Source organism: Pipistrellus hanaki, assembly GCF_964339955.1.
Source record: "Pipistrellus hanaki genome assembly, chromosome: 14".
NCBI classification, from domain to species: domain Eukaryota; kingdom Metazoa; phylum Chordata; class Mammalia; order Chiroptera; family Vespertilionidae; genus Pipistrellus; species Pipistrellus hanaki.
In genome coordinates this window covers 38,205,283-38,228,435 of record NC_140516.1, presented here as the reverse complement: position 1 = coordinate 38,228,435, position 23,153 = coordinate 38,205,283, and the positions used below count along the sequence as shown (strand labels likewise).

Below are 23,153 nucleotides of genomic sequence, written 5' to 3'. Positions count from 1 at the left end.
CAAGTACATCTTTCTTGGTTTATTCATTTATTTTATTTATTCATTTATTTTGTATGTGGAACATTCTTCAATAATTTTTAAAGAAAGGATGCATGAGAATTTGGGGGGATTTGGAAGCACGAAAAAGACTATTTTAGTCTCAGACTTGATATTTTAGCTGGCTATAGAATTCTAGACTTTTAGTGATTTTTCCTAAGAATTTCTACTATTTACTAGTTTCCATTATTGCTATTGAGAACTTTGCTGCCCTTCTTATTTCTAAACTGTTGGACTTAACCATTATTGCCTCTCTTTCTCTCATTCTGAAAGCTTCTCTTTATCCCTGGATGTTCTATAATTTTATGATTATATGCTTTGGTGTAAGAATTTGTAAATCCATTGTGGTACATATTTGGTAAGCCCCTTCAATATAAAAATTCATGTCCTTCATTTTGGGAACATTTATGAAATACTTTTAAAAATAATTTTCTCACCTCCATTTTCTTCATTTTCTTTTTCTGAGACTCCTATTAGTTAGATATTTATACTTTCTGTATTTATCCTTTAGAATTTAGATATTATTTTTTTCTTTCCTAGTTTCATCTCTGTAGTCATTCATTGTACTTTTTAGGTATTTTCTCAACTTTATCTTGAAAGCCTACTATTGAATATTTTTAAATCTGATATTATATATATATGCACATACACACACATATACATATATATATATACATACATTATATATATAAAAATTTCCAGGGGGTTAAAATTATTATTATTCTCTAAATGTACCTTAAAATACAACCTGCTTTTATTTCATGAGTATGTTTCTTTTACCTCTTTGAGGCTATTAAGTTAGAGGCAGTTTTTATTTTGTTTTGCTTTTCTTCTCTTCCCTGAATTGTCTTTGATTTTTTTTTTCAAGTCCTTTTTCTTGTGATAGTTAATTCTGGTCTCTATCTCCCATGTTAGAGTCTTATTTTAAACCATTAATATCCTTTCCTGTCCATCAACACACACAAAAGCAGTAAAAGACTGCTTGGAAACTCTGTGTGCAGTTTTGGGCCCTGTTTATTGGTAGACATCACTGAAGAGTAATAAGATGGAGACCAGGATGTTTTGTGGGAGACCCTCATTGCCAGAATCTGGAGGTATATATATTTTTTTTAGGTTAGTCAGTTTCTTTAGTATCTCCAGCTTAGACAGCTGACCAATTAAAGACAGTTGTCAGCTTTCTGTAAGTCAAGATGGGGGATATGGCTTTCCCCAAATTTAACTGGTTTGACTTATAAAACAATGGTTTAAAACTTTTTATTATTGAAAAATTCAAACATAGGATAAAAATAGAGAGGATAGTATGATAAACCCAGCTCCAAGAATTATCAATTTAATGCCAGTCTAGTTTCAATAACTCTGCTCTCATATTATTTTATAGAAAATTCCAGATATTACATTATTTAATTTGTAAATATTTAAATTAAATAATTATAAGATAAAAGGAATTTAAATGATCATAATATAATTTGCCCATCTAAAAATTTTATAATGTGCAATTGGTGCAGTGTTTACATGTCACTGATTACTTCATAACTTCTCCTCCTGCTCTTCCTCCTCTTTCTCTTCCTGCTCCTCCTCCTCTTTTTAACTACTTGCAAGATTCAAATATATTGCAATTAGTTGTTATATCTCTTAAGTTTCCTTTAGTCTATCCATTTTCCAACTTGCTATTTCTTTTCTTGGTTAATCCTCACCTGAGGATATTTTTTTTCCATAGAGTTTTAGAGGGAGTGGAAGGGAGAGGGAGAGACAGAGAGAAACATCGATGTGAGACACATTGATTGGTTGCCTCCTTCATATATCCCTTGCAGGGCCAGGGAACCTTCAACCAAGGTACATGCCCTTGACTAGAATTGAACCCAGGACCCTTTAGTCCAAGAGCCAACACTATCTATTTTTAAAAATATATATATTTTATTGATTTTTCACAGAGAGGAAGAGAGATGGATAGAGAGCCAGAAATGTCGATGAGAGAGAATCATCGACCAGCTGCCTCCTGCACACCCCCTACTGGGGATGTGCCCGCAACCAAGGTACATGCTCTTGACTGGAATCTAACCAGGGACCCTTCAGTCCGCAGGCCGACGCTCTATCCACTGAGCCAAACCGGTGCCGGCCAACATTATCTATTGAGTCAAATCAGCTAGGGCCCAGCGTGCTATTTTTTTATTTATTGAAGAAGCCAGATTGTTTGCCCTCTCAGTCTGGGGAAACTACACAATCAAGAGCCTAAATCAGATTTCATCTTTGTGGTTTCTCTGTTCATAGTATTGTCTGTAAAATGTTATTACATTTAGTGGCTTGATCAGATTCAGGTTGGATATTCTGGGACTATTAGCTAATAGGATTTTTGTTTTTCGTTTGTTTTGTATGTGTGTGTTTTGTATTTTCATCAAGAGGCACATAAAGGTCTGTTGTCTCTCTTTTTGTGAAATTAACAGCCATTGATGATCATTGCCTAGATCTATTATTCCATTAGGGGTTGCAAAATGGTGATATTTTAATTCTATCTATTTCTTCTTCATTTATTAGCTGTACGACATTTATAAAGAGAAACTTCCCTTCACTCACTGTTTGGTTTTCCTCTGATGCAGTTCTTATAAGAAAAGCAATAGAAATGTTTGATTTTTTTCCTTCTCTTTATTTACCCAATTCCCAAATAATGAGTTGGTTTCTTAGCATTCTACAAATAAAATAATAAAATATTTCTCTTAAGTATAATAAGTATTCATGGATTTAAATATATTTGATGAGTTTCAATCAATTGTAGTTATTATTTTCTCTGATGCTCAACTATCTCATTTTTGAGCAATGACAGCCTCTAATGGGTGCCTAAGACCTTTTGACCTGATCTTAGTAGGAGAGTTTAATAGCTTCCTTGCTCTCTCTTATGATAAGATTTCCAGACACATCTTCCATTTTCCCAATGAATCCTGGCTCCGTTTAGTGCAATGTGGTATTTAAAGACCACAATCCGAGGACCAAGGGTGCTTATTGTTACTGAGTTGATTAGCTTCTTATCTTTTTCAGTGGGTAGAGCTAGAAAATAGTTTTCAAAAGATTAAATGCCTTGACTTATTACTAAGGCATCCAATTTAAATCTAAGACTACAGGGATTTTACTTATTTTCATTGATCTTCCATTTGGTTTTGTTTGTTTGTTTCTCCCACACCAAAAACTTCAAGTACATCAATGCCATTACGTATTTGCTTTATCCGTGTATGACCCACTAGGGAATGTACATATAGTAAATTACTAGGTATTATACTACTTGAAATAGTTTCTCTCTATGTGGTTATGATTCCAAGACAGTGAATATTTAGATTCAATTATTTCAATTTGTATCTGCCTTTTGGGGGGATTACTAACTTATTACTTAATTTTGTTGGCTTAGTATATAAAATATGTACATAGTTCTAACGTCAAATCTACAAAATAAGATATACTCCGTGAGGTAGCTTTTATTTTGTCCTCTCCATTTTGTTTCTCCCTTCTTCAATAGATGAACATTAAAAAAAAAACCCATTTTGGTTATCTTTCCATTTTGTAGCATGTAAGCAAATAAGTATATGTATTTATATTTCACTTTCCCTTTTTAGATAAATGATTGCTTATTATACAAATTTTTATTCACCTTAACATTGGTCTTTTAATAACATTTATGTTTAGGAACGTTACTGGTTTATGTTGTGGCTCAACCTGCTCTCTGGTTTGCCTCTTATTATTGTGTGACATCATCGCCACACTGCCATTATGTGATGACATTCTTATGTCATCATTACCAAGTTAACACGATTACACTGTCAGGTTGTCCTTTGGTTGCTGGATTGTGTGCCTTGTTACAGTGTCATTGATTTACATGGTTATTTCATTACCACAATACAGCCCCACATTATTAATTAGTGCATTGACCCATCATTTCCTGGTTCATACTAGTAAATTGTCATATGGTTATCCTGTTTCTGAATTACATCATTACACTATCATTACAAGCCCTACACTATCACTTGTACCTCATGACACACTTTACTGCATTATATTATTTAGGATCGTTTGTTTCAGGATTATACACTATCACTCTATCACACAATTACATTGGCCCCTTCTAACTAAATGCAGATTTGGAGGATAGGAGGGTGGGGGCAGGAAGGTATCTTCCAATTCTACATCCTAAGGCCAGTTTACTAGTACTCCCAAGCTCCTGCTCTGTAATTCTCTCTATTGGCCATCATGCCCAGGCATGGCAAACTCAGGCATGTGTACTCGGTATACTAAGTCATGCTCATTGTTTCTAGTCTCAGGTCAGCCTCTCTCCTTACCTCTGAGAGCCCCACCAGCCAGCCAGCCTCTTGGAACACAAACCCTGGAGGCAGCCATATTCGCCCTATCTCTCCACCTCACCTTCAGATCCAATTGGCAGCCAAGTCCAGGTATACCATCTCAGTGAGGTTGTCAATAGTCCTTTTAGACATCTTTGAGATGGAGCCCACTCAACATACCTCATTCTCCTCTGCCCCGTATGGGAGACTTTACAAATCTTTCTCTTTTCCCTCCCTCCCTCCCTCCCTCCCTCCCTCCTTTCCTCCCTCCCTCCCTCCCTCCCTCCCTCCCTCCCTCCCTCCCTCCCTCCCTCTCTTCTTTCTTCCCTCCTTCCTTCCCTCCTTCCCTCCCTTCCTCCCTCCCTTTCTCTCGCCCTTTTTCATAACTGTGCCAGCTTTCTAATGGTCTCCCTACCTTCCCTTCAGACACCCTGTCTGGCAGCCAGCATTAACTCGGCAAATAAAACTTTGCCTCTGACCATCGTTAGAAGCAGTCAATGACCATCCCTGCCATCAAGGGAAGGAAAAATGGCAAACTTAGCCTGGCATTCATTGCCCTGTAAAATTGGTCTCCCTCTCCCTCATCCCTTTCATCCAATCAGTATCCAAGTCCTGTCAGCCCAACTTCTGGTACATATATCAAAATCCAGTTTGGAAAGTGCCCTTTCTAGGTGTTTATTCCCCTCCTCCCCTGATCAGCCTATGCTTCAGACAATCCTCGTATCTGCCCAGAGCCTGCTTCTTCCAGACCCTTGGCTGTACTCTTCTAGGAAGCCTTCCCAGAAAGTCTCCTGAGCATTCTAACGCCCAGCTCTCCGCAGCCTCTCTCTTATCTGAACTCACTTAGCTCAGCTGTTTTGGGCCCATCTGATGGGGTAAACAAGTTTACTGTTTTCCGACATTTCTTATTTCTCCAGCCATGCTCCTAGGCTCTAAGAATAAATATACGGACTCCAGCCAAAACTGGTTTGGCTCAGTGGATAGAGCGTCAGCCTGTGGACTGAAGGGTCCTGGGTTCGATTCCAGTCAAGGGCATGCACTTTGGTTGTGGGCACATCCCCAGTAGGGGGTGTGCAAGAAGCAACTGATCGATGATTCTCTCTCATTGATGTTTCTAACTCTCTATCCCTCTCTCTTTCTCTCTGTAAAAAATCAATAAAATATATTTATAAATATATATACATATATGGACTCCATTAATGTGAAACTTACCATTTTGGTGAAGTACAGACAATGCACAGGTAGGGTGAAATGTTAATGAAAAAGTTTGGGAGCTGTGAAAGCTCATTAAGGGGTTGAGGAAGGCTTCCTGGAGGGAGTGACATTTAAGATTTCAAGGATGAGTAGGAGTTAGTCAAGTGAATGGTAGGAGTTGGAAGGTAGAAAGCGTTTTTCAGGCTGAGAGAGAAATAGCTGTGTAGAGCCAAAAGAGAAGGTCAATGGGTCTGGAGCTGAGAGAAGGGGAAGCATACTGGGAGTGAGGCTGGGCTGCTGGCAGAGGCTGGGGCTTTGTGCCTTCTCAATTAGAAGTTCGGACTCTATCCCCTCAGGTCCCCGGTGGTCCACCAAAGAGTGTTAAACTGAATTTTGTGGTGGGGGGAGGGGATACAGAGGGTATTATTTGTATTTTTAGAGATAACTTCAACTGCGTAAGGACCTAAATTAGGAGAGCAGGCAGAGCCACTGGCGGCCCAGCCTTGGGTGATAGGGGGAAGCTGGAAGCAGTAGCCCAGATACGTTTACAAGAGGTTGAGCCGACAGGACTTGGATTCTGATTGGTTGAGAGGGATGAAGAAGAGGGAGAAGTCAAGGACAGCTGGCGGGATTCTGGTTTGAGCATTTGAGTAGAAGATGGTGCCATTATCTCATATTGGAGCCAATGGTGGCGCAATCATGTTTTGGACTCCACGCAAAGAGTCACACAAGACGGTTGAGGTTAATGATAGAGAAGTACAGGAAGTTATAGCTTCTAACCCTGTCAAAGGATCAAAGAAGGCTTCCTGTTGGGGTAGCTATTGGCAAGGCCATGACTAAATGTGGTGTATGGTGCAAGATGCGAAGTTGGGCCCAAGGTTGGGACCTGGTGGGGCCCAGAAGCTGAGGGAGCAGGAGGCCTGAAGACTTGGAAGTGGATTCAGGGTGGCCCAAGTCCTGGGTGACTCTAGCCTTGGTTGGTGACAGACGGCTTGGTTGGGCTGGGCTGCCCTCTCCTCCTCTGATAATTAATCCCGCACGGGGGCCTCGGGCGATGACAGGGCTGTCTAGCGTGCACTTAAGCATTAAATGACCAATTTCTGTCAGACTAACTTCCCCAGCCTCTCTGTCCCCTCCTCTGCCGCCCAGCCCCCGTCTGCACCCCCTCCTTCCGCTCCCTGCACTCTGAGTTTTTCAGCAACTGATGGCTCCTGGTTCATTTCTGTGGAATTAATTGGTCCCTGAATGAATTCTGTTGACAGGGCAATTTATCATGTGTTTGGGCTGACAGTGCGGGTGTCGGAGGGTAGGGGGTGGTGGAGAGATGAATGGGGGCCCTGAGATGAAGGGGGGAGGGGTCTGGGTTGGGGTGAATATTGACCATAGTTGGGGGCCTGAGAGACACCAGCCCTAGGACTTTGGGGGCCATAGAGTACCCCCAGTCATGGCTTCATTCTTTGCTATAGATCATTGATTCCTTAAGTTTGAGAGAAAACCCTAAATTGGAGAGGACCCACCAAACTTTGGCCTCTCCCCAACTCTTCAATCATCTCAAATGAGGGTGTCTTCACAGGGAAATTCAACATCACCCTACATTAACTCTCTGAAGGCTGGAATGGGGCCTGAAGCTCTGGGAAAGAATAAGCTCAGTGTGTGTGTGTGTGTGTGTGTGTGTGTGTGTGTGTGTGTATACACTCATGCACTCAAGGAGCGAAGGACTGATTAGTCTGGGGGGTAAGGGGGCTGGTCCCTAGGGAGTTGGGCGCTCAGCCGGCCTTGCTAACAGGGGCCTAAGGGACTAGCTAATTAGGATATTGGGATGGTTGGGCAGGTGGGGGTGTCGGGGAAGGCAGGAAATATAGTTGGCCCCAAATAGCTGTTTCCTTTGTCTTCTTCCCCTGATCCCCTCAATGCACCCTCAATGGTCCCCACTCTTCTTCTCAGTGCTCAAAGCCCCTACCTCTAGAAACATCTGGGCAGACACTGGGAAGAGAGATAGAAAAGACAGCACTTACTCCCTAACTCCCAAGATGGGAGAGATGACAACAAATAAATAAATCTATGCCTACTCCTTCTCTAGCTTAAAAAGCTTCCCATCCCTTTTCCCATCTGAGTGTACCCACCCCACCTCTATGAAACTTTCTTGAAGTTCTCCTGATCACAGAGATGACTTGAGAACCTACAGAAGACTAGAATGTCAAATGGGAAGGAGCCCTGAGGCCATCTGATTGTACACACAAGGAAACGGGGCCCACAGAGAGAAGGGGGCTTGTTGGAGCTTCCGTAGTGACCTTGTGAGCCAACTTCTGGGTTCTTCTGCTGTTGGTTTGGAGATGCCTCCATCCATACATGCTTTCTGTTCCACCTCTGGGTTGCATATGGGTGCTGGGAATTCCTTGGGAGGCTGGGTCTTCTACAGGCCTCTCCTACAAAATATTTGAGGCTACTCCTGGACATTTGGGGATGCACAGTCAAAAAGGTCATACCATGAGAATGGGCCCAAGGTGCTGCTGGGGTTCATCAAGTAGGGTGGCCGCATGGAGAGGGATGTAGATGAGGTGAGGGAAGGGAGAGCAGTGTAATCTTGGAGGGCCAGAATGCTACATCCCAAGAAATTGAGCCAGCCAGAGCAAGGGGAGCTAAGGATCTTCTACTCATGCGATTTAAGTGTGCTCTCCCTCCTCTGCCTGCCAATGAGCTCCTACTTCTCTCAAAGACTCCTTTTTGAATTTTTAAGGAAAATGCTTGCAAAATGCTCCATCCTCCTTAAGGCTAGACCCAGCCCTGCTCCCCACATGCTCAGCAGACAATTGTGTCTCCTGCAATTTCTCTGAACAACCCTGCAGTCCCCTTTTTCTCATGATCTTCTTCTCCCCAGAATAATTCTCTGGTTCTGCCCCACCCATCACCCCTATGCCTCCACCATGTTGTTTCAGGCCCTTTTTCGTAAGTCCCTCATGTCCACCTCATGGCTTGGACTGGCATGGTATAGTGCAGATTGTTAGAAGTGGTTAAATTCTGAACCTATTTTAAGGGCAGAGCTGTCTGGTTTTGCTGGTGGATCAGATATGGGATGGGAAAGACAGAAGCAGTCAATGAAGCGGTCCTTGATTGAGATGGGGAAGACTGGGGAATCCACTTAGGGTTTTCATTGGGCTTTGCTGCTAATGGTGAATGGCCTTATTCTCTTTATACTTCCCAGTGCTGTGTCCTGAGAGAGAGGGAATCATTGGATCAGCTTGGAGTCAGTCATTGGCACAGATACAGCAGGAGGGGGTTGAGTGGGACAGCTTTCTTTCTAGCATGGTGTCCTGGTTCTCAACTATTTTAAAGCTTCGTCTCCTGCCACCTGATGCTTCAGCCACATTCTATCTGGTATATTTCCATGCTTCCATGTCTTGTTGCCTCAACCCAGGACACCTTTCTTAATCTGTTTATAACTGTCATGCTTGGTGTAGCTCAACTCTGGGGGTGGGCTGGGGATAGGTCTAGCAGAATTGGGTCAGTATGGAGAACAGGCCCTATTTGTGTTTGGGACATGAATATGGGGCTGACGTTAGAACAGGCAACCGCTCAAGGACTATAGAACTTGTTTCGGGGATCCTCAGGCTGATTCCAAGCAGAAACCAACACTCCAGGAGAAACAGCATGAAAGCTCTGTATAGAGGTGGTCTCTCTCAACAAGTGGGACTCTCACTGTCCAATTTGGTATGAGGAGACCAGACATAGAACAGAAGGTAAGGAGTTCTGGTGGGAACCAGGTAAGAGGCCCTGACTCCCAATTTGATGTGTTAGGCAAAGCAGTGCTCCCAGTCTGGGAACACCTGGAAGCAAAGCCAGGGGCCGTCGGCCAGGTAGCCTGCTATATATGATGAGGGCAGCATTGACTGGGCCAAACCAGTGCTTTGACAGCTTCCAGGAACTTACCTGCCAGACATAAGGCAGTAGCTGGTAGTTCTGCCATGCTGGGTTTTGATGGGTTCTGAGCAGGATCTCAAAAGTGGGGTGAACGTCTCCCAGGGGATACAAGATAATCCATTTATCATAGAGAACACTAGAGCAACAGTCACCAACTGGTGGTCTATGAGGTCCGAAAGGTTTGGTGACCAGTGCATTAGAGCTTCTACGTCTATGTATTCCAATCTCATCATTTTACTATTTTATGTCCTATAACATTCATAATATGTTAGTCCAGTTGAACATTTGTGGAATTTATAAATAAGTAAATATTTAAATAAATGTATTGTACTAGAGGCCCAGTGCATGACATTGGGGACTGGAGAGGGGCCTGTGCCCTCTCGCAGTCTGGGACCCCTTGGGGGAATGTCCAACTGCCTCGGAGGTGGGATAGGCTCCTGCCACCACTCACCAGCTGAGAGCCCGGCTTCTGGCTGAGCGGTGTTCCCGCTGGGGGAGCACACTGACCACCAGGGGGCAGCTTCTGCATTGAGTGACCAGTCATTCCACCCTCAGTTGATTTGCATATTAGCCTTTTATTATATAGGATTGGAGGTACAAGTTAAGAATTCTTTTTACTGATAGGATGTATGATTTAAAGTAATTTTGAAGATCACCCTTCCAGGAAAATGACAGTCAAGAGGGGCAGTACCAAGCAAGGTCAGAAGGTGGGATTGTCTTTTGCTGAGGTGGGGAATTGGGAGGGGTCACAAGGAGAGAGGGAGGAAGAAGGGATAGACTTACTTTGGGGCTTGTTGATTTGTTGGGGATCCTGCATATCCTCCTGACTGTCACAGGGGGTGAAGCTAGGCAAATAGGCTTGGGGGAACAAAGGCCTCTGGGGTCCTGGAGGAAGGAGGTGTCTGGGACACACTGCTCCCAGCCAAGAGGATGCCCTGGCAGCTCAGAGTATCAATCACCTTCCATGATGGAGGAGGCCCAGCTAAGAGCTGAGCTGGGAAGGCATCCCAGGGGCAGAGAACGAAAACTCTCCAAGGGCGAGGTCAGGTGAAGGTTGCAGCCTTTATGGGAGGGCGGGAGTTGAGGGGTTGTTGAAGGGATCAAGACCCTTCCAAGTATCTCAGATGCTGCCCGGGCAGTCCTGGACAATCACCCCATCCTTCCCCCAAACGGGAACAGAGACACAGGACAGACAGATCCTTCACTGCTTCCCCACATCTGCCCTCGGCCCCTCCTCGTGCCCCTGCCCCCAACCTACCCCACCCTCACCCCTTCGCACAGAGCACTAAGAATGTCCAGAAAAAGCAAGCAGTTCTCCCTCTTTCCCTCACCAGGCCCACCTAGGGACATCTGGACCCACTCGGTCCAACAGAAATGGAAGCCCACGGACCCACACACTCCTCTGGGGACACAACCAGACCACCCCAGTCCTAATTGCTGATGGCGAGGGACCGGGGCGCAGAAAGACACAGGGTCGCGCGAGGTCTCGTGAGAGGTCCCGTGAGCTGGCAGTGCCACCCGAGTCTCCTTCCACGGAGCAAGCAAACTTGTGACGGCATCTGCGGTCCCAGGTCTCAGTGCAGACTTGCGGGATAAAATTGCGGCTGCGCAGAGGACTGGAGAAAGGAGGCAGGACAGCAAACAATGCCCACCCCCCACTGGGAGAGGGCCTCTGAACCCTAAATCTGGGGGCTGGTGGAGAGGCAGGGCGACCACCGGCCTGGGATAGATGTGTAACCCCAAGTTATTCTGAAGTTTTGGAAAGCTCCTTGTCCCAAGGGCGGGTGGCCACGGAAGGGCCCCCTGGTCTGGGCCTTCGCCTGCTTTCAGCTGCCTCCACGAGGGTCTTGGTAACGGGGTGGCTGTGGGGGTATCTTTGGGAGGAGCACTGAAGGGGTTCTTGGGGGTCCACCAGTGAGAGGGGAGGCCTGTCCCAGAGACAGACAGGGAGAGACAAGCCTGGAGCCATGGGGAGTGACATACAAAATTTTATTATTATTTATTCACTTATTTATTTATTATTATTTATTTATTTCTCATGTGCACAATAAAAAAAAAAAAAAAGAAAGAAAGAAAAAGGAAAGAATCAAAACGAACCGTCGCGCTTCAAGTGGCCCAGAAGACCAGAGCTATGGGGGGCTTCCTCTCGAGGGTTCAGGGTTCGGCTGGGTCTTGGCTGGTGCCAGCCCCCTCTCCCGCCCCCCAGGACTGGAATGGGTGGAGCATCGGAGTTCAAACCTCCAACCTCAGAGCCCTAGCCGCCCCGCTCAAGCCACAGGAGTCTGGCTAGGCGCCGGTTGTTCCCTTTAAACTGTTCTCTTTTCTCATTTTCCTTTATTTATTATTTTTTAAATAAAAAGGCTCGAAGGGGAGAGAGATCTGGGCGAGGACTCCAAGCCTTTCGCATTTGTTTGAGAATTTTTATTTATTTATTTTCATTTTTATTGACTTTGTTTCTGTTATTTCGAGTCGTCGTCGCGATCCACGGGTGAGGAGGCATGCAGGGCGCATCGCCGCGACCGGGAGAGCAACTACGGGGCGGGCGGCCCCGCGCGGGGCGCAGTCTCGAGGGGACGAGCCGGGGCGCGGGGCCGCCGCCGCGGAGGGAGGGAGCCTGCGAGGGCCAGGCGGCCGGCCGGGCTGCGGAGAGAGGCCCGGGGGTGGGGGTGGGGGTGGGGGTGACGGGGACGGGACGGACGGAGACAGAGACACTGGCGGAGAGGAACGGACAGCGGAGAAAGGGATGGGGAGAGGGGAGAGATGAGCGAAGGGAAACCTGGAATGACAGAGAAACAGCGGACAACACAGAGGCGAGAGGCGTCCACAGGACCAAGTTCGTCGTTTTGCATAGAGATTTCTTTCGTAATTTTTTTTGTAACAAAAAAATGCACCCCCCTCCCCCAGGACGTGCTGTGCTTCAGTGGGCGTGTAGCTGTGTCCCCCCTCCCCCCACCCCCCAGCGAGCGGCGACTCTCACGGCGCAGAGCGGGCGTATCTACAGGCGGGCGGCGGCGGGACTGCCGGGCGGGCGGGCGGGCGGGCGGGGCGGGGCTATGTACAGTGGGGTTCGCCTTCACACGACACACATCGTCTTTCTACAGAGCAGCAGCCTGTTGGTTTTTTTTTTTTTTCCTTCCTTTTTGCAAAGATCATCGTATTAAATAAATGCAGACTTTTCGCGGTTCTGTTCCGTTCCTGCCGGAGGAGGAGGAGCTGGGGGTGGAGTGGACAGCCCCCCCATCTCCACCCCGCCGCAGCTCAGACGTCAGCTCGGACCCTGCTCCCGCCGAGGGCAGACCCGGAGCCTGTGTCGGGGCAGGGACAGTGCCCAAGGCCCGTGCCAACTGGTCCTCCGGCGCCGGAGAGCCTCCGATGGGGTGGGGAGACCGGAGCCGCGATGCAGAGCCCCGGGGGATGGGAGAGGGCGGGCAGGAGGGGAGACAGGGAGGTCACTGACGTGAGGTAGGGGCTCGGAGGGGCTGAGAGTCTCCTCACCAGTAGGAGGTGCCTGGGCCCCGGGGAGCGGGCTCTGGTGGAGCTGGGGGGAGGGGAGAGGGAGCCAGAGTCTGGCTCCGTGGTGCGGGCTGCTGGGGCCTGCGTGTCCCGGGTCCCCACCTTGCAAAGACCTGACGACCCCCACCTTTTCCGCTAGAGCCCAGTCCCCACTCCGCTCCACCTTTGGGGCGGGCACCCTCGGAAGGTGGGGGCCGTCAGGCTGGCGGGGATAGGGCTACCCCGCCTCCCAGGGTCAGGCTGGAGGCTCTTCCTCCTCCTGCAGAAAACCAGTTTGTTCTCAATTCCTCGGCCCAGTCCCTCCGGCGAGGCCGCCTGGGGTCGGGCTGCTCCATCCGCGCTGATTGTGTGTCACAGATCGTGTCCCCGCGCCCAGGCCCGGGCGGCCCGGCCCCAGGCCCGCGTGGTGGCCGCCGGTCGGCTCGGTCGGGTCGGGTGCAGCTCGGGCGAGGCCGGGACGAGCGGGGGGAGCCTCCTTGATGCCCTTCCAAGTCCAGGCCGGCGGACAGGGGCGGGGTCGCTGGGCCCAGCCGGGCCCGAGGGTCTCGCCCGCCCGGGGCTCCCCGAGTCCAGCCCGGCCTCGGACCGGGGGCCCGGACCGCGCGGAGGGCTGCGGGCGCCCGGGCGGGGAGGGCGGGGCGGCGGCCCGAGGTCCTCCCTGCCTGCGGGCGGCGGGCGGCCCGGCGGGCGCTCAGACGGGGACGATGTGGAGGCCGAAGCTGTCGGCCTGCAGCTTGATGTGGTCCCCGCGGTGACTAGTGGCGGTCATAGGCAGCGGCAGCAGCGGCAGGGGCGGAGCCCCGGGGGGCGGCACTATAATAATAAGGGGAACCTGGAAGTTAACACAGGAGAAGAATGGGCTGGGTGAGAGGACAAACAGGAGAACAAAAAGAGGACAGCAAAGCAAAGACCTCCCGGGGCTCGGGGCTGGAGGGGTCCGGGCAGGAAGACCCTGGCTGGGCCGAGGGCCTAGGAGGGCTGCACTCCCGGGGGGGGGGGGCGGGGAGGGGGACCCCATCGGCGACCACGCCGCTCCAATGCCGACCTTCGGGGCGGGGGGGGGGGGGCTGACGGCGGGGCAGCCGGGCCCTTTCAGCGACCAGGGAGGGAGAGGAGGGGAAGGGAGGGGGGTCCGCTGGACGCCAGGCTCCGCGCTGCACTAGCCCCCCCGCCCCCGTCGGCGCCCGCGGACCGGGGACTGCGGGGCGGGGAGCCGGGCGCGGGTCCGGGGGCTGCGGGGCGGGGAGCCGGCGCGTCGGGGAGCGGGGCCGAGGGGCGCGGGCGGACGGGGCCGCCGGGCCGCGGGCGGGTACTCACTTAGTAAGGCGGGGTTGCTGAATCTCCAAGCCTCGTTGTAGGCCGTGTACTGGGGGTGGCTGTACGGGTTGCCGGAGAACTCGCTCCCTGCGGGGGGCGGGGGAGTGGGCATCAGACACGCGCCACCCCGAGGCGGACCCGAGGCTGCGGGCTGCGGGCCCGTCGAAGGCGGAGCCATGCACAGGGGGCGGGGTGTGTGTGTGTGTGTGTATGTGTGTGTGCAGAAGCACCCACAGCCCTTGCATACGGGATGGAGAGACCTGCGGGCGGTGCTCTCCCAGGACACCTCGCGGGGGCACCCCTGCCCCCCCAGAAGGGTTTGTTCTGGGTGCAGGCACGCCTCCCCCGCTGCGCCGGAGGACGGGGTCTTTTCAGCTCAGACTCTGGTTCTGGGAGCCATCGCCCCACGGGTGGAAGCGGGGAAGGGGGTGTCGAAGGAAGGCCCTGGGGACACTTTGTCCCAGAAAGCTCTAAAAATGGCATCTTAGCCCTGCGCCAAAGCAAAGGGTTTGGGCTCTACTGGAAACCCCCCCCCCCTTTTCCTCTGAGGGACTGGACTTGGGGGCGCGCAGCCGGGGGGTGGGAGGTGGCGGGCGGCAGGCGGACCGGCTGCCCAGCCGGAGCGCTGAGTGGAGGCCCCGCGGGCTCCCAGCCCGTCCAAAGCCGCTTCGCTCCCTCCACGGGAGAAAGGCCGGATCCCCGGGTTTCCCCCTCGCCCTTTCTCCTGTGTGATGACCCCAGACTGTTTACAGTGATCCCTAACCGCGGGTTAAGTAGAGGAGAAGGGGCCCCTCTCGGAGAGGGAGCTGGGGTGGGGGTGGGGGACGCAGCCACTGGAAAGCCTGTTTATTGACGAGGAGGGAAAGCATGCGTGCAGCAGGATAATGAGCTTCTGAGCTCAACTGTGACCAAGAGGAACTGAGCTATCTCCTTCCCCATCGCTAATGAAACAAGTGTAATTTCCTCATCAGCACTAGATTCTGTTTAACGACTCCCCCCTTGCCACCACGGACTCTGCGCTCCCCTCATCCCCACCTCCTTACAGACTCCCCCCTCCCTCACCCCCCCTCGCCCACACCTCCTCCAGCCTCCACCACCAGCTCAGGCCGGGACCTTCCTGGAAGAGCCTCCTTGCTCTCAACCCTTCTACTCCCCCCACGCCACATCTGGGTGCGACTCTCCCCACCCACACCCCTCAGCTCGTCCAACCCAGCTCCCCTAAGTCTCTTCAGCCCCCCAACCTACCACACTCTACAGCAAGGCCCTCTGAGCCAGGCTCCTCCCCCCACTCTGCTTTCCAGGCTGTCCCTGGGTGGACAGCCCAGGAAGGGGCCATCCCCCTTTTCTACCCCCCCCTCCTCCCCCCCTCCCACGAGAGCTGAGCTTCAGGAAAGGGGCACCAGAGAAGGCAATCCTGGGAGCAAGCACAGGCCCGGGGAGTCTCACCCTCATTAAAGGAGAGTTTTCCGGTGTTTATGCAAATAGGTGCTTCAGCCCTGTTTGGCGTCCAGTCTGGCTCCCAACCGGAGGTGAGGGCTTGGGAAGAGCCCAATACCGGAGCCTAAAAGCGGCCTCTGCCTCTCAGTCACACCCTGACCCAGCGGGGCTCAGCCAGGGGATGTCTGTGCTCGGGGAGCAGAGAGCCTGGCTCCTCTGAGGACACTGGGGGTGCTTCAGCTTGTTTCTCAGGAGCTAGCCCCTCTGGTTCCTGCCGTGGCCTGTCCCCTGCTCCTCTTTCAATGGGGGGGGGGGGGGTCGGTTTCCTCTCCTCTCTAGGGTGGGGTAAGTAGGTTCTTAACCCTGGTCTTCCCTGTGGGTTGGTGTGGACCAGGGTGGCTTTGTCTGAGTGACTGACATGTCTCTGGAAATGGTTCTTGGATCCAAGTTTCCATGGAAACCAGGGCAGGCTCTTCCAAGCAGTGTCAGCTGGCTGGGGGTGGGCTGGGGCACTGAGGGTGGAGCGGAGGCTGAGTGCTCCCTGGGCACAGGCTTGGGTGGGTGGGCCCTGGGAAGGGGCCATGACGTACAGTGGGGTGCACACAAGGGGCCCTTCTGCAGGCTCCTTCCCTAGGCTGCTGAGGAAGGAGACGAGGGACCCACTGCAGCTCTGGGGGGGAGAGAGGGGCGGAATAGCAGCGGTTTGCGGGGAGGGGATGTTGGATCTCTTCCCACCCCCAGCCTCGGACTAAAGACCACTCAGCAGCTCCCCCCACAATTTAGTTACCCCCCAGCCCCATGGATTAGGCAGCGGCAGCATTGTCACCTACCAGGCACCATTCCTGCCAGGGTGGAGGTGGGGTAGCTTCCCTGGCCAGTGGGGGGCACATGAGGGGGGTAACCAGGCAGAGTGGTGCTCGCCATGTCACGACCTGGAAAAACACAAAGGGGAAGGAAGGCATGAGGCCTGGCGGAGAGGGGCCTGCCTCTGTCACACAGGGCGCCCCACGGGAGGAGAGCCCGTGGAGAAGACAGAACTGTGTGTGGACACGGAGATGCGTGTGATGAGCAGATCCGGTGTGCCTTTACACGTGGATAAGCTCGTCACCTAAATGTCTGTCCTATGATCAGCTGTGTGTGCATCTCCACTCTGTGTAGCTCTTCCTCTGTGCATGCGTGCGTGCGTGCATGCGTGTGTGTGTGTGTGTGTGTGTGTGTGTGTTTGCCTTTGCTCGTGTCTCTTTGTAGCCCAAACCCAGATGGAGAAGGGAGGGAGGATGACCTGGCTTTACTCTTCCTTCCCAGCAAGGTCTTCAGCTGTGGTCTCTCGGGTAACCAAAAGGACCTCTATGATCTTGCTCATCTCTCTCTTCACTAACACCCCATCTTTCCTCCAGGTGTGGGAGATACCCCCCACCACCTACACGGGATAATGGGTCTTTTTCTCTTCCTCTCTAGGAGCTGCTGCAGGTGCTGGGCCTGGCAGGTGTGGAGAGCAGGGGCCAGCCCGTGAGCTATTTTGCTGTTAGTGTTTATGGCATTTGAATGACAGAAAACCGTCTCTGAAGTCAATCAGAAGCTTTTGAGCCAACAGTGCAAGTAGATCGGATCAAGTTCCAAAATCTGCACCACCACCCACCCCATCCCCTCCGCCAACTGCTGGGCCTCTGTCCTGAGAGTCCTGTATTAGCTAGGGCCTGGAGAGTGGGAGGCAGGGCTTTTCTTAATGGGAAGGCAAATCAAGTCAACATTAGAAAAATACCCATGGTCCGCAGACATCTCCTCTTCAACATACCAGCACCTGAGGGCCTCCCTCCCTGCCTGTCCCTTTTACCACCATGAAGAGACCACCACCTCCCTTTGCATTTTAGTATGCTCCAATTGCCAATCATAATAATTTGCCCTCATGCCCAGGCCAGTTTGGCTCAGTGGTGAGAGTATCAGCCCACGACTGAAGGGTCACTGAAGGGTCTGATTATGGCCAAGGGCAAGCACCTTGGTTTTAGGCTCAATCTCTGGCCCCTATCAGGGCACGTCCAGGAAGCAACCAATTGATGTGTCTCTCTTGCGTTGATGTTTTTTCTCTCTGTCTCTCACCCTTCCAACTCTCTCTAAAAAACAAAAGGAAAAAATATCCTCAGGTGAGGATTAACAACAACAAAAATTGCCCTCTTTCTTCTCCCACACTTTCATGCCCTAGCCACTACTTTATGGTCTCCTGGTCCCACTCATCCTCTCCAAACTCCCTTTATCCTCCTTTTCATCTGGTGCCACTCTCCCACTCCAGTGCCTCTGTCCAACCCTGGGAAGGCGAGGTGTGGCTGGAGGAAGTGGTGGAACTATGCACATCTGGCCCAGTTCACTTTCACTGATCCTCATTCAAATGGTTCTCTCTCTCTCTCTCTCTCTCTCTCTCTCTCTCATCTTTCCACCCCTCCCTCCCTCCCTCCCTCCCTCCCTCCCTCATCTTTCTCTCTCTCTTTGCCACTCTCGCCTTGAAATTGAGACCCGTGAGTTGCCTCATCCCCACCTTAACATATCTGAGTTCACCTTTCTTACGCTCAGACTACAGAGATATAGTTCAGATTTCTGTATTTCTAGCTTCCTGCTGAACATTTTCATTAGCTGTCCTACTGTCACCTCACACTTGACAGGAATAAAAGCGGATTCACTGTCTCCACTATCAGTTCTATTAACACTCTACTTGAAGACCATGAGACCAAACATATTGGAGTCTTTCTTGACATGGCCTTTTCCCTCCCCCGCTATATGAAGTCAGTCACCAAGTGTGCTCAGCTCCTCTTAGCCATGTCTGTCACATCTGTCCCTTCTCCATTTCCTCCACCAGCTCCATAGCGCAGCTCCTGAGACCTGCCCTTGGTTTGCCACAACATTTTTCTTGCTTATGTTCCCCGTCTCTTCATTCTTCTCTCTCAGGTGTGGATGCTTAGCTTGTCCTCATAAAACACTACTCTCATCACTTTCCTTGTAAAAACCATCATTGATTCAGTGTGGACTACAGTTTGAATCTAAATTCTGCCAGGCTTTCTCAGCCTCCCAGGCACTCCTCCCCCCCACTTTCTCAGCTCGGATCTGCACCCCTCCTGGTTTAGTGTGACAGTTTTCACTGGCAGGTTGCTGTGAAACCTCTGTGCTTTTGCCATAACGTTTTCATCTTCTTACTCATAGTTTCCTTCTCCTTCCCAGCTCAAACCCCTACTATTCTACCCACCAGAATTTCTCTCTCCTAAACTTCTGTAGCGTCTGTGCTCCACGGATGAGTATGTCATTATGTTTCACACTACACCAGCCTGTTGTTTCGTATCATGGGTTGCTTCTTCAAGCAGATCATAATCAAACGGAGGGTCCTGTCTTCTGTGCTTTCTCGCACAGTTGAGAAATGGTGGATGCTTAATAAATACTTGTTGATTAATTTTCCATCTTTCTATGCATTTATAGCCAACAAAAACAATAGAGGGGGGTGATATTGTTTTTTAATTGTTTCCTATTTGTTGGTCTCCTTTGAAGAGGTAAAGGCTTGGACAAATGTAAATGTTTGAATCTGCCTTTTCTCTAAAAAGAGTTTGAACAGTGGATTATGAATGTTTACAGGTTGACGGAAGATGAACAGTAAGGGACTCATATGTTGTCACTCAGCTTTCTCATGGAATAGAATCATTTTTTTCTAGCCTATCTATTAGAGCCAATATCTTGCATTGTAAAACTCAAGAATAAACAACAGCGTGTAACTATTAAACAGGAGATTGCTTTAGACTCCCAGAGAGATAGCAGAAAGAATCTGTTTTCATTGTTGTGGGTTTTCTTTCATTGACTTCTATTGTCAATAAATGTTTACTCCTTCTGACCACCTCTCAGAGAAGTGGACCTGAAGTGGACAATGACAGCCATATCTATTAATTCATAGAGAGATTGATAATATAATGTTTATTGGTCAAAAAAAAAAAAAAAAAAAAAAAAGACCAAGACAGCCCTAGCTAGTTTTGCTCAGTGGGTAGAGCATTGGCCTATGGACTGAAAGGTACCAGGTTCAATTCTGGTCAAGGACATAAGCCTGGGTCATGGGCTCAATCCCCAGTAAGGGGTGTGCAGGAGACAGCTGATCAATGATTCTCTCTCATCATTGATGTTTCTATCTCTCTCTCCCTTTTCCTCTCTGAAATCAATAAAAACATATTAACAAAGAAAGAGAGAAAAAAGGACCAAGACAGAGGAGAGTTAAAAAGAATGTAAAAGATTTAGAAACCCAATTCCTCTTGGTCTTGTGATCTTAATGGATACAAAGCAGCTAGGAAAAGAAGTATGCTTCTTTCTTAATAAACAGGAATTTAAATGCATCTGAATTCTGATTTTCAGCTGCACGGTTTCCACAACCTGTCACACATGAATTCCTTGTAATATGTTTTTGTCACACAATCCTGTCCGTAGCTTCCGATGCTGGATGACTGGAAAGGTGTTTCCAGCTAACCTGGAGGTATACCTCCAGGGCCTTTTGTTCATTTCCACTGGTTTTTTTTTTTTTCTTTCCAACTTTTATTCCTACTGGCTTTTTCTTTTGCCAACTTTCAACATATGGAAACTTTGGCCTGCTGAAGGTCATCCACAGAATTGTTGACTGAAAGACACATTTCTGAATTCCACTTTAAACACAGAATCTGTAAGGTGCTATTCAGATTTTTTTGTTGCTGTTGTTATTGTTAATTCTCACCTAAGGATATTTTTCCATTGATTTTTAGGGAGAGTGGAAGAGAGGGAAAGACAGAGAGAAACATCAATGTGAGAGAAACACATTGATTGGTTGCCTCCTGCACGAGCACCAACTAGAGTCCAGGTCGGGGAGGAGCCCTTGACTGAAATCGAACCCAGGACCCTTAGGTCCACAGGCTGATGCTCTATCCACTGAGCTAAATCGGCTAGAGCAAAACTTTTTTTTTTTAGTTACTCTATTTTTTTCTCTCAAAATAAACTTAAAAAAATTTAAGTAACATTGATTTATAACATTATCTAAGTTTCAGGTATACAATATTATCATTCAATATCTTTATCTGAAGAACACAGAAACACCTATTCAAAAATATATATATATGCTCTTCCATGTTCATTACAGAATTATTTATAAGATACAGAAACAACCCAAGTGTTCATTGACTGATGAAGGGATAAAGAAAATGTGGTGTATATACAATGGAATACTACTCAGCCACACAAAAAGATGAAATATTGCCATTTGTGACAACATGGCTGGACCTTGAGGGTATTATGCTACGTAAAATAAGTCAGGCAAAAAGGGGAAAAAATTGTATGACTTCACTCATATGTAGGGTATAAAACTAAAGAAGAAACAAGTGAACAAACAAAAAACAACTCATAGATGCAGCTAGCTTGGTGGTTATCAGACACTTTAGAATGGGAGAGAAGAAACCATGATGAGGAAAACATGCAAGGTTCCTGATGCTCATCATACAGCTGTGCTGCTGCTGCTGCTCCAGAATCTGGAACATCAGTATCACCACGAAGAGGTGCCGCTCAGGATGCCTAAGCCAACAAAGGTGCAAGCTGCTGCATACAAAGCACGCTCAATGGCTTCATTAGTACACAGGTGACACCTGAAGAGCAGGAAAACATTGACCACACTCTTGCCAGAGCCATATATTCTCCCGGAACACCATTGTCAATAATGGAAAACGCATTCTGTAGGAAGTTTTCAAATTACTAAGACTGTCATACCATTTGCCCAGCAGCATTCTTTGAGCAAGCCTCTTTTAGTGAGAGAATATGAATGGGTAATGGGATCAGTGCATGGAAAAATCGACAGAGCACTGGGTCGTGTGTTACTACAGACAGATGGACAAATGGGAGTGGAGACAAACTCTAAAGTGGGAGTGTAAGACAGCCCAGCCACCTCCTTAAACAAGCAAAAGCTTAGAAAGAGAGAGAGAGAGGAAAACAACCACCCAGCTACACAGCAAAATACATCAGTTATAAAATATGTGCCCTCCAACAGGAGATAGGAAGCAGTAAAGCATTTGCTTTGCTCACTGACAACGCCAGTAACATAAAAACAGTACCAAGAATCACAAATGGATAAAATGCCACATATTACAAGAGGATGGACATTTCATGTTGGAGACTCGCTTCCTAAGATTATAGCTGTAAAGATGGAAGAGCCTTTGAGATGATCAGTCTAACTTGCTTGTTTTAAAGTTGAGAAAATGGAGGCACGCAGAGCCAGAATGGCCCCAGAGCTAGTAAATGACAGAGCCAAAGTTCGTAGCTACGTCTGTACCACACTACCACCTTGTAACGATAACATGAAGTCAGGTACTCCAACCAGAGCCAAAGAAAAGGAAAAGAAGTCATCCAACAAGCAAAATCTCATATTGCCACGGCCATCAGTAAGATGAGGCAAGAAAAAAGAGGACACAATAAAATACTGACACGGAAAGTCTGTAGTAAAACTCCATGGGGTGGAGGAGTATTAATCTCCTTTGAGAGTTTTCTAAAAAACAAAGAGGCTCTTCAAGAAACAGTAGTGGTGGAGAATCTTAAAGTCCCCAGAAGTGTTGGAAGCACTGTACTTGATGAGGATGTCTTCCCAGTTCAACTGCAGAAGTCCCTGAAGATTCTAAAGCCAATTTCTACAGCAATCACTGCATCCGAATCAGACAGTGCACTTTTGTCAGACATTCCCTACCAAATGGGCCAGATCGAATCAACTGTTTTGGAGAGAATCTAAGTGAAGTTTCTCTTACAAGTACAGGGAAAAGCAAAGTGAAAGACCATTAAGAAATTGGAAAATTTCAGTCACCAGATAACTTACGCTATTTCCTCTATGATTCAAGGGCAGACTTGTGTTTCTACTTGTACCTAGGCTAGCTGGCATTCATTGAGCACCTCCTGTACGCTAGGCACGGTCCTATATATTTTCTGTGTATTATCTCATCTCATGCTCATATCAGCCTATGACGTTGATCTGTTTTTAATCACCATTTTATAGACGAGAAACTGAAACTCAGAGTCACTAAGTATTATGTTCAAGATTTCACAGCTAGTACATGGCAGAACCTGGACTACAGAACAAGCAGTATACGCGGGTGATTCTAGAATGACAGTCTCAATAGTGTAGACCCAGGAAATCCATAGCTATTTGGTCCAGGTAAGTAACATGGGAGGTTGTTGAGCAAATTCTTCCTATAACAGAACATCTTATAACTTAATTGTTTCTTGCGTGTTTCAAGTTCTTCCCTTTTCCACAGCAAGGGTTCCCTGATCCTGAGGGACTTCACTGGTGAGCTTCAGGGAGTCCGTATAAAGTCATACATTAAATGTTTATACATAAATAATACCTAGATGGCTTTTATCATAGTCTCACAAGTATTCGTGACCCAAAGATTAATAAGC

At 48.7% G+C, this 23,153-nt stretch overlaps 1 protein-coding gene across 11 annotated transcripts in view; it reads right to left on the bottom strand.

Moving 5' to 3' along the window:
- Positions 1-11,508: 11,508 nt before the first annotated feature.
- The window catches only part of PAX2 (paired box 2), an 80,585-nt gene continuing 68,940 nt past the window's right edge, over positions 11,509-23,153 (bottom strand). For 5 of the 11 annotated variants that reach the window (XM_084903801.1, XM_084903798.1, XM_084903802.1 and 2 more), the window contains 3 exons: positions 16,565-16,666; positions 14,298-14,384; positions 11,509-13,793 (listed from right to left, as the gene is read on the bottom strand). In XM_084903801.1, the coding sequence (XP_084759927.1) occupies positions 13,672-13,793; positions 14,298-14,384; positions 16,565-16,666 (311 nt within the window). In that variant the 3' untranslated portion in view covers positions 11,509-13,671. Of the gene's footprint in view, positions 13,813-14,297; positions 14,385-16,564; positions 16,667-23,153 lie in introns of all 11 variants that reach the window. The other 6 variants (XM_084903793.1, XM_084903796.1, XM_084903794.1 and 3 more) reach the window with 2 other exon arrangements.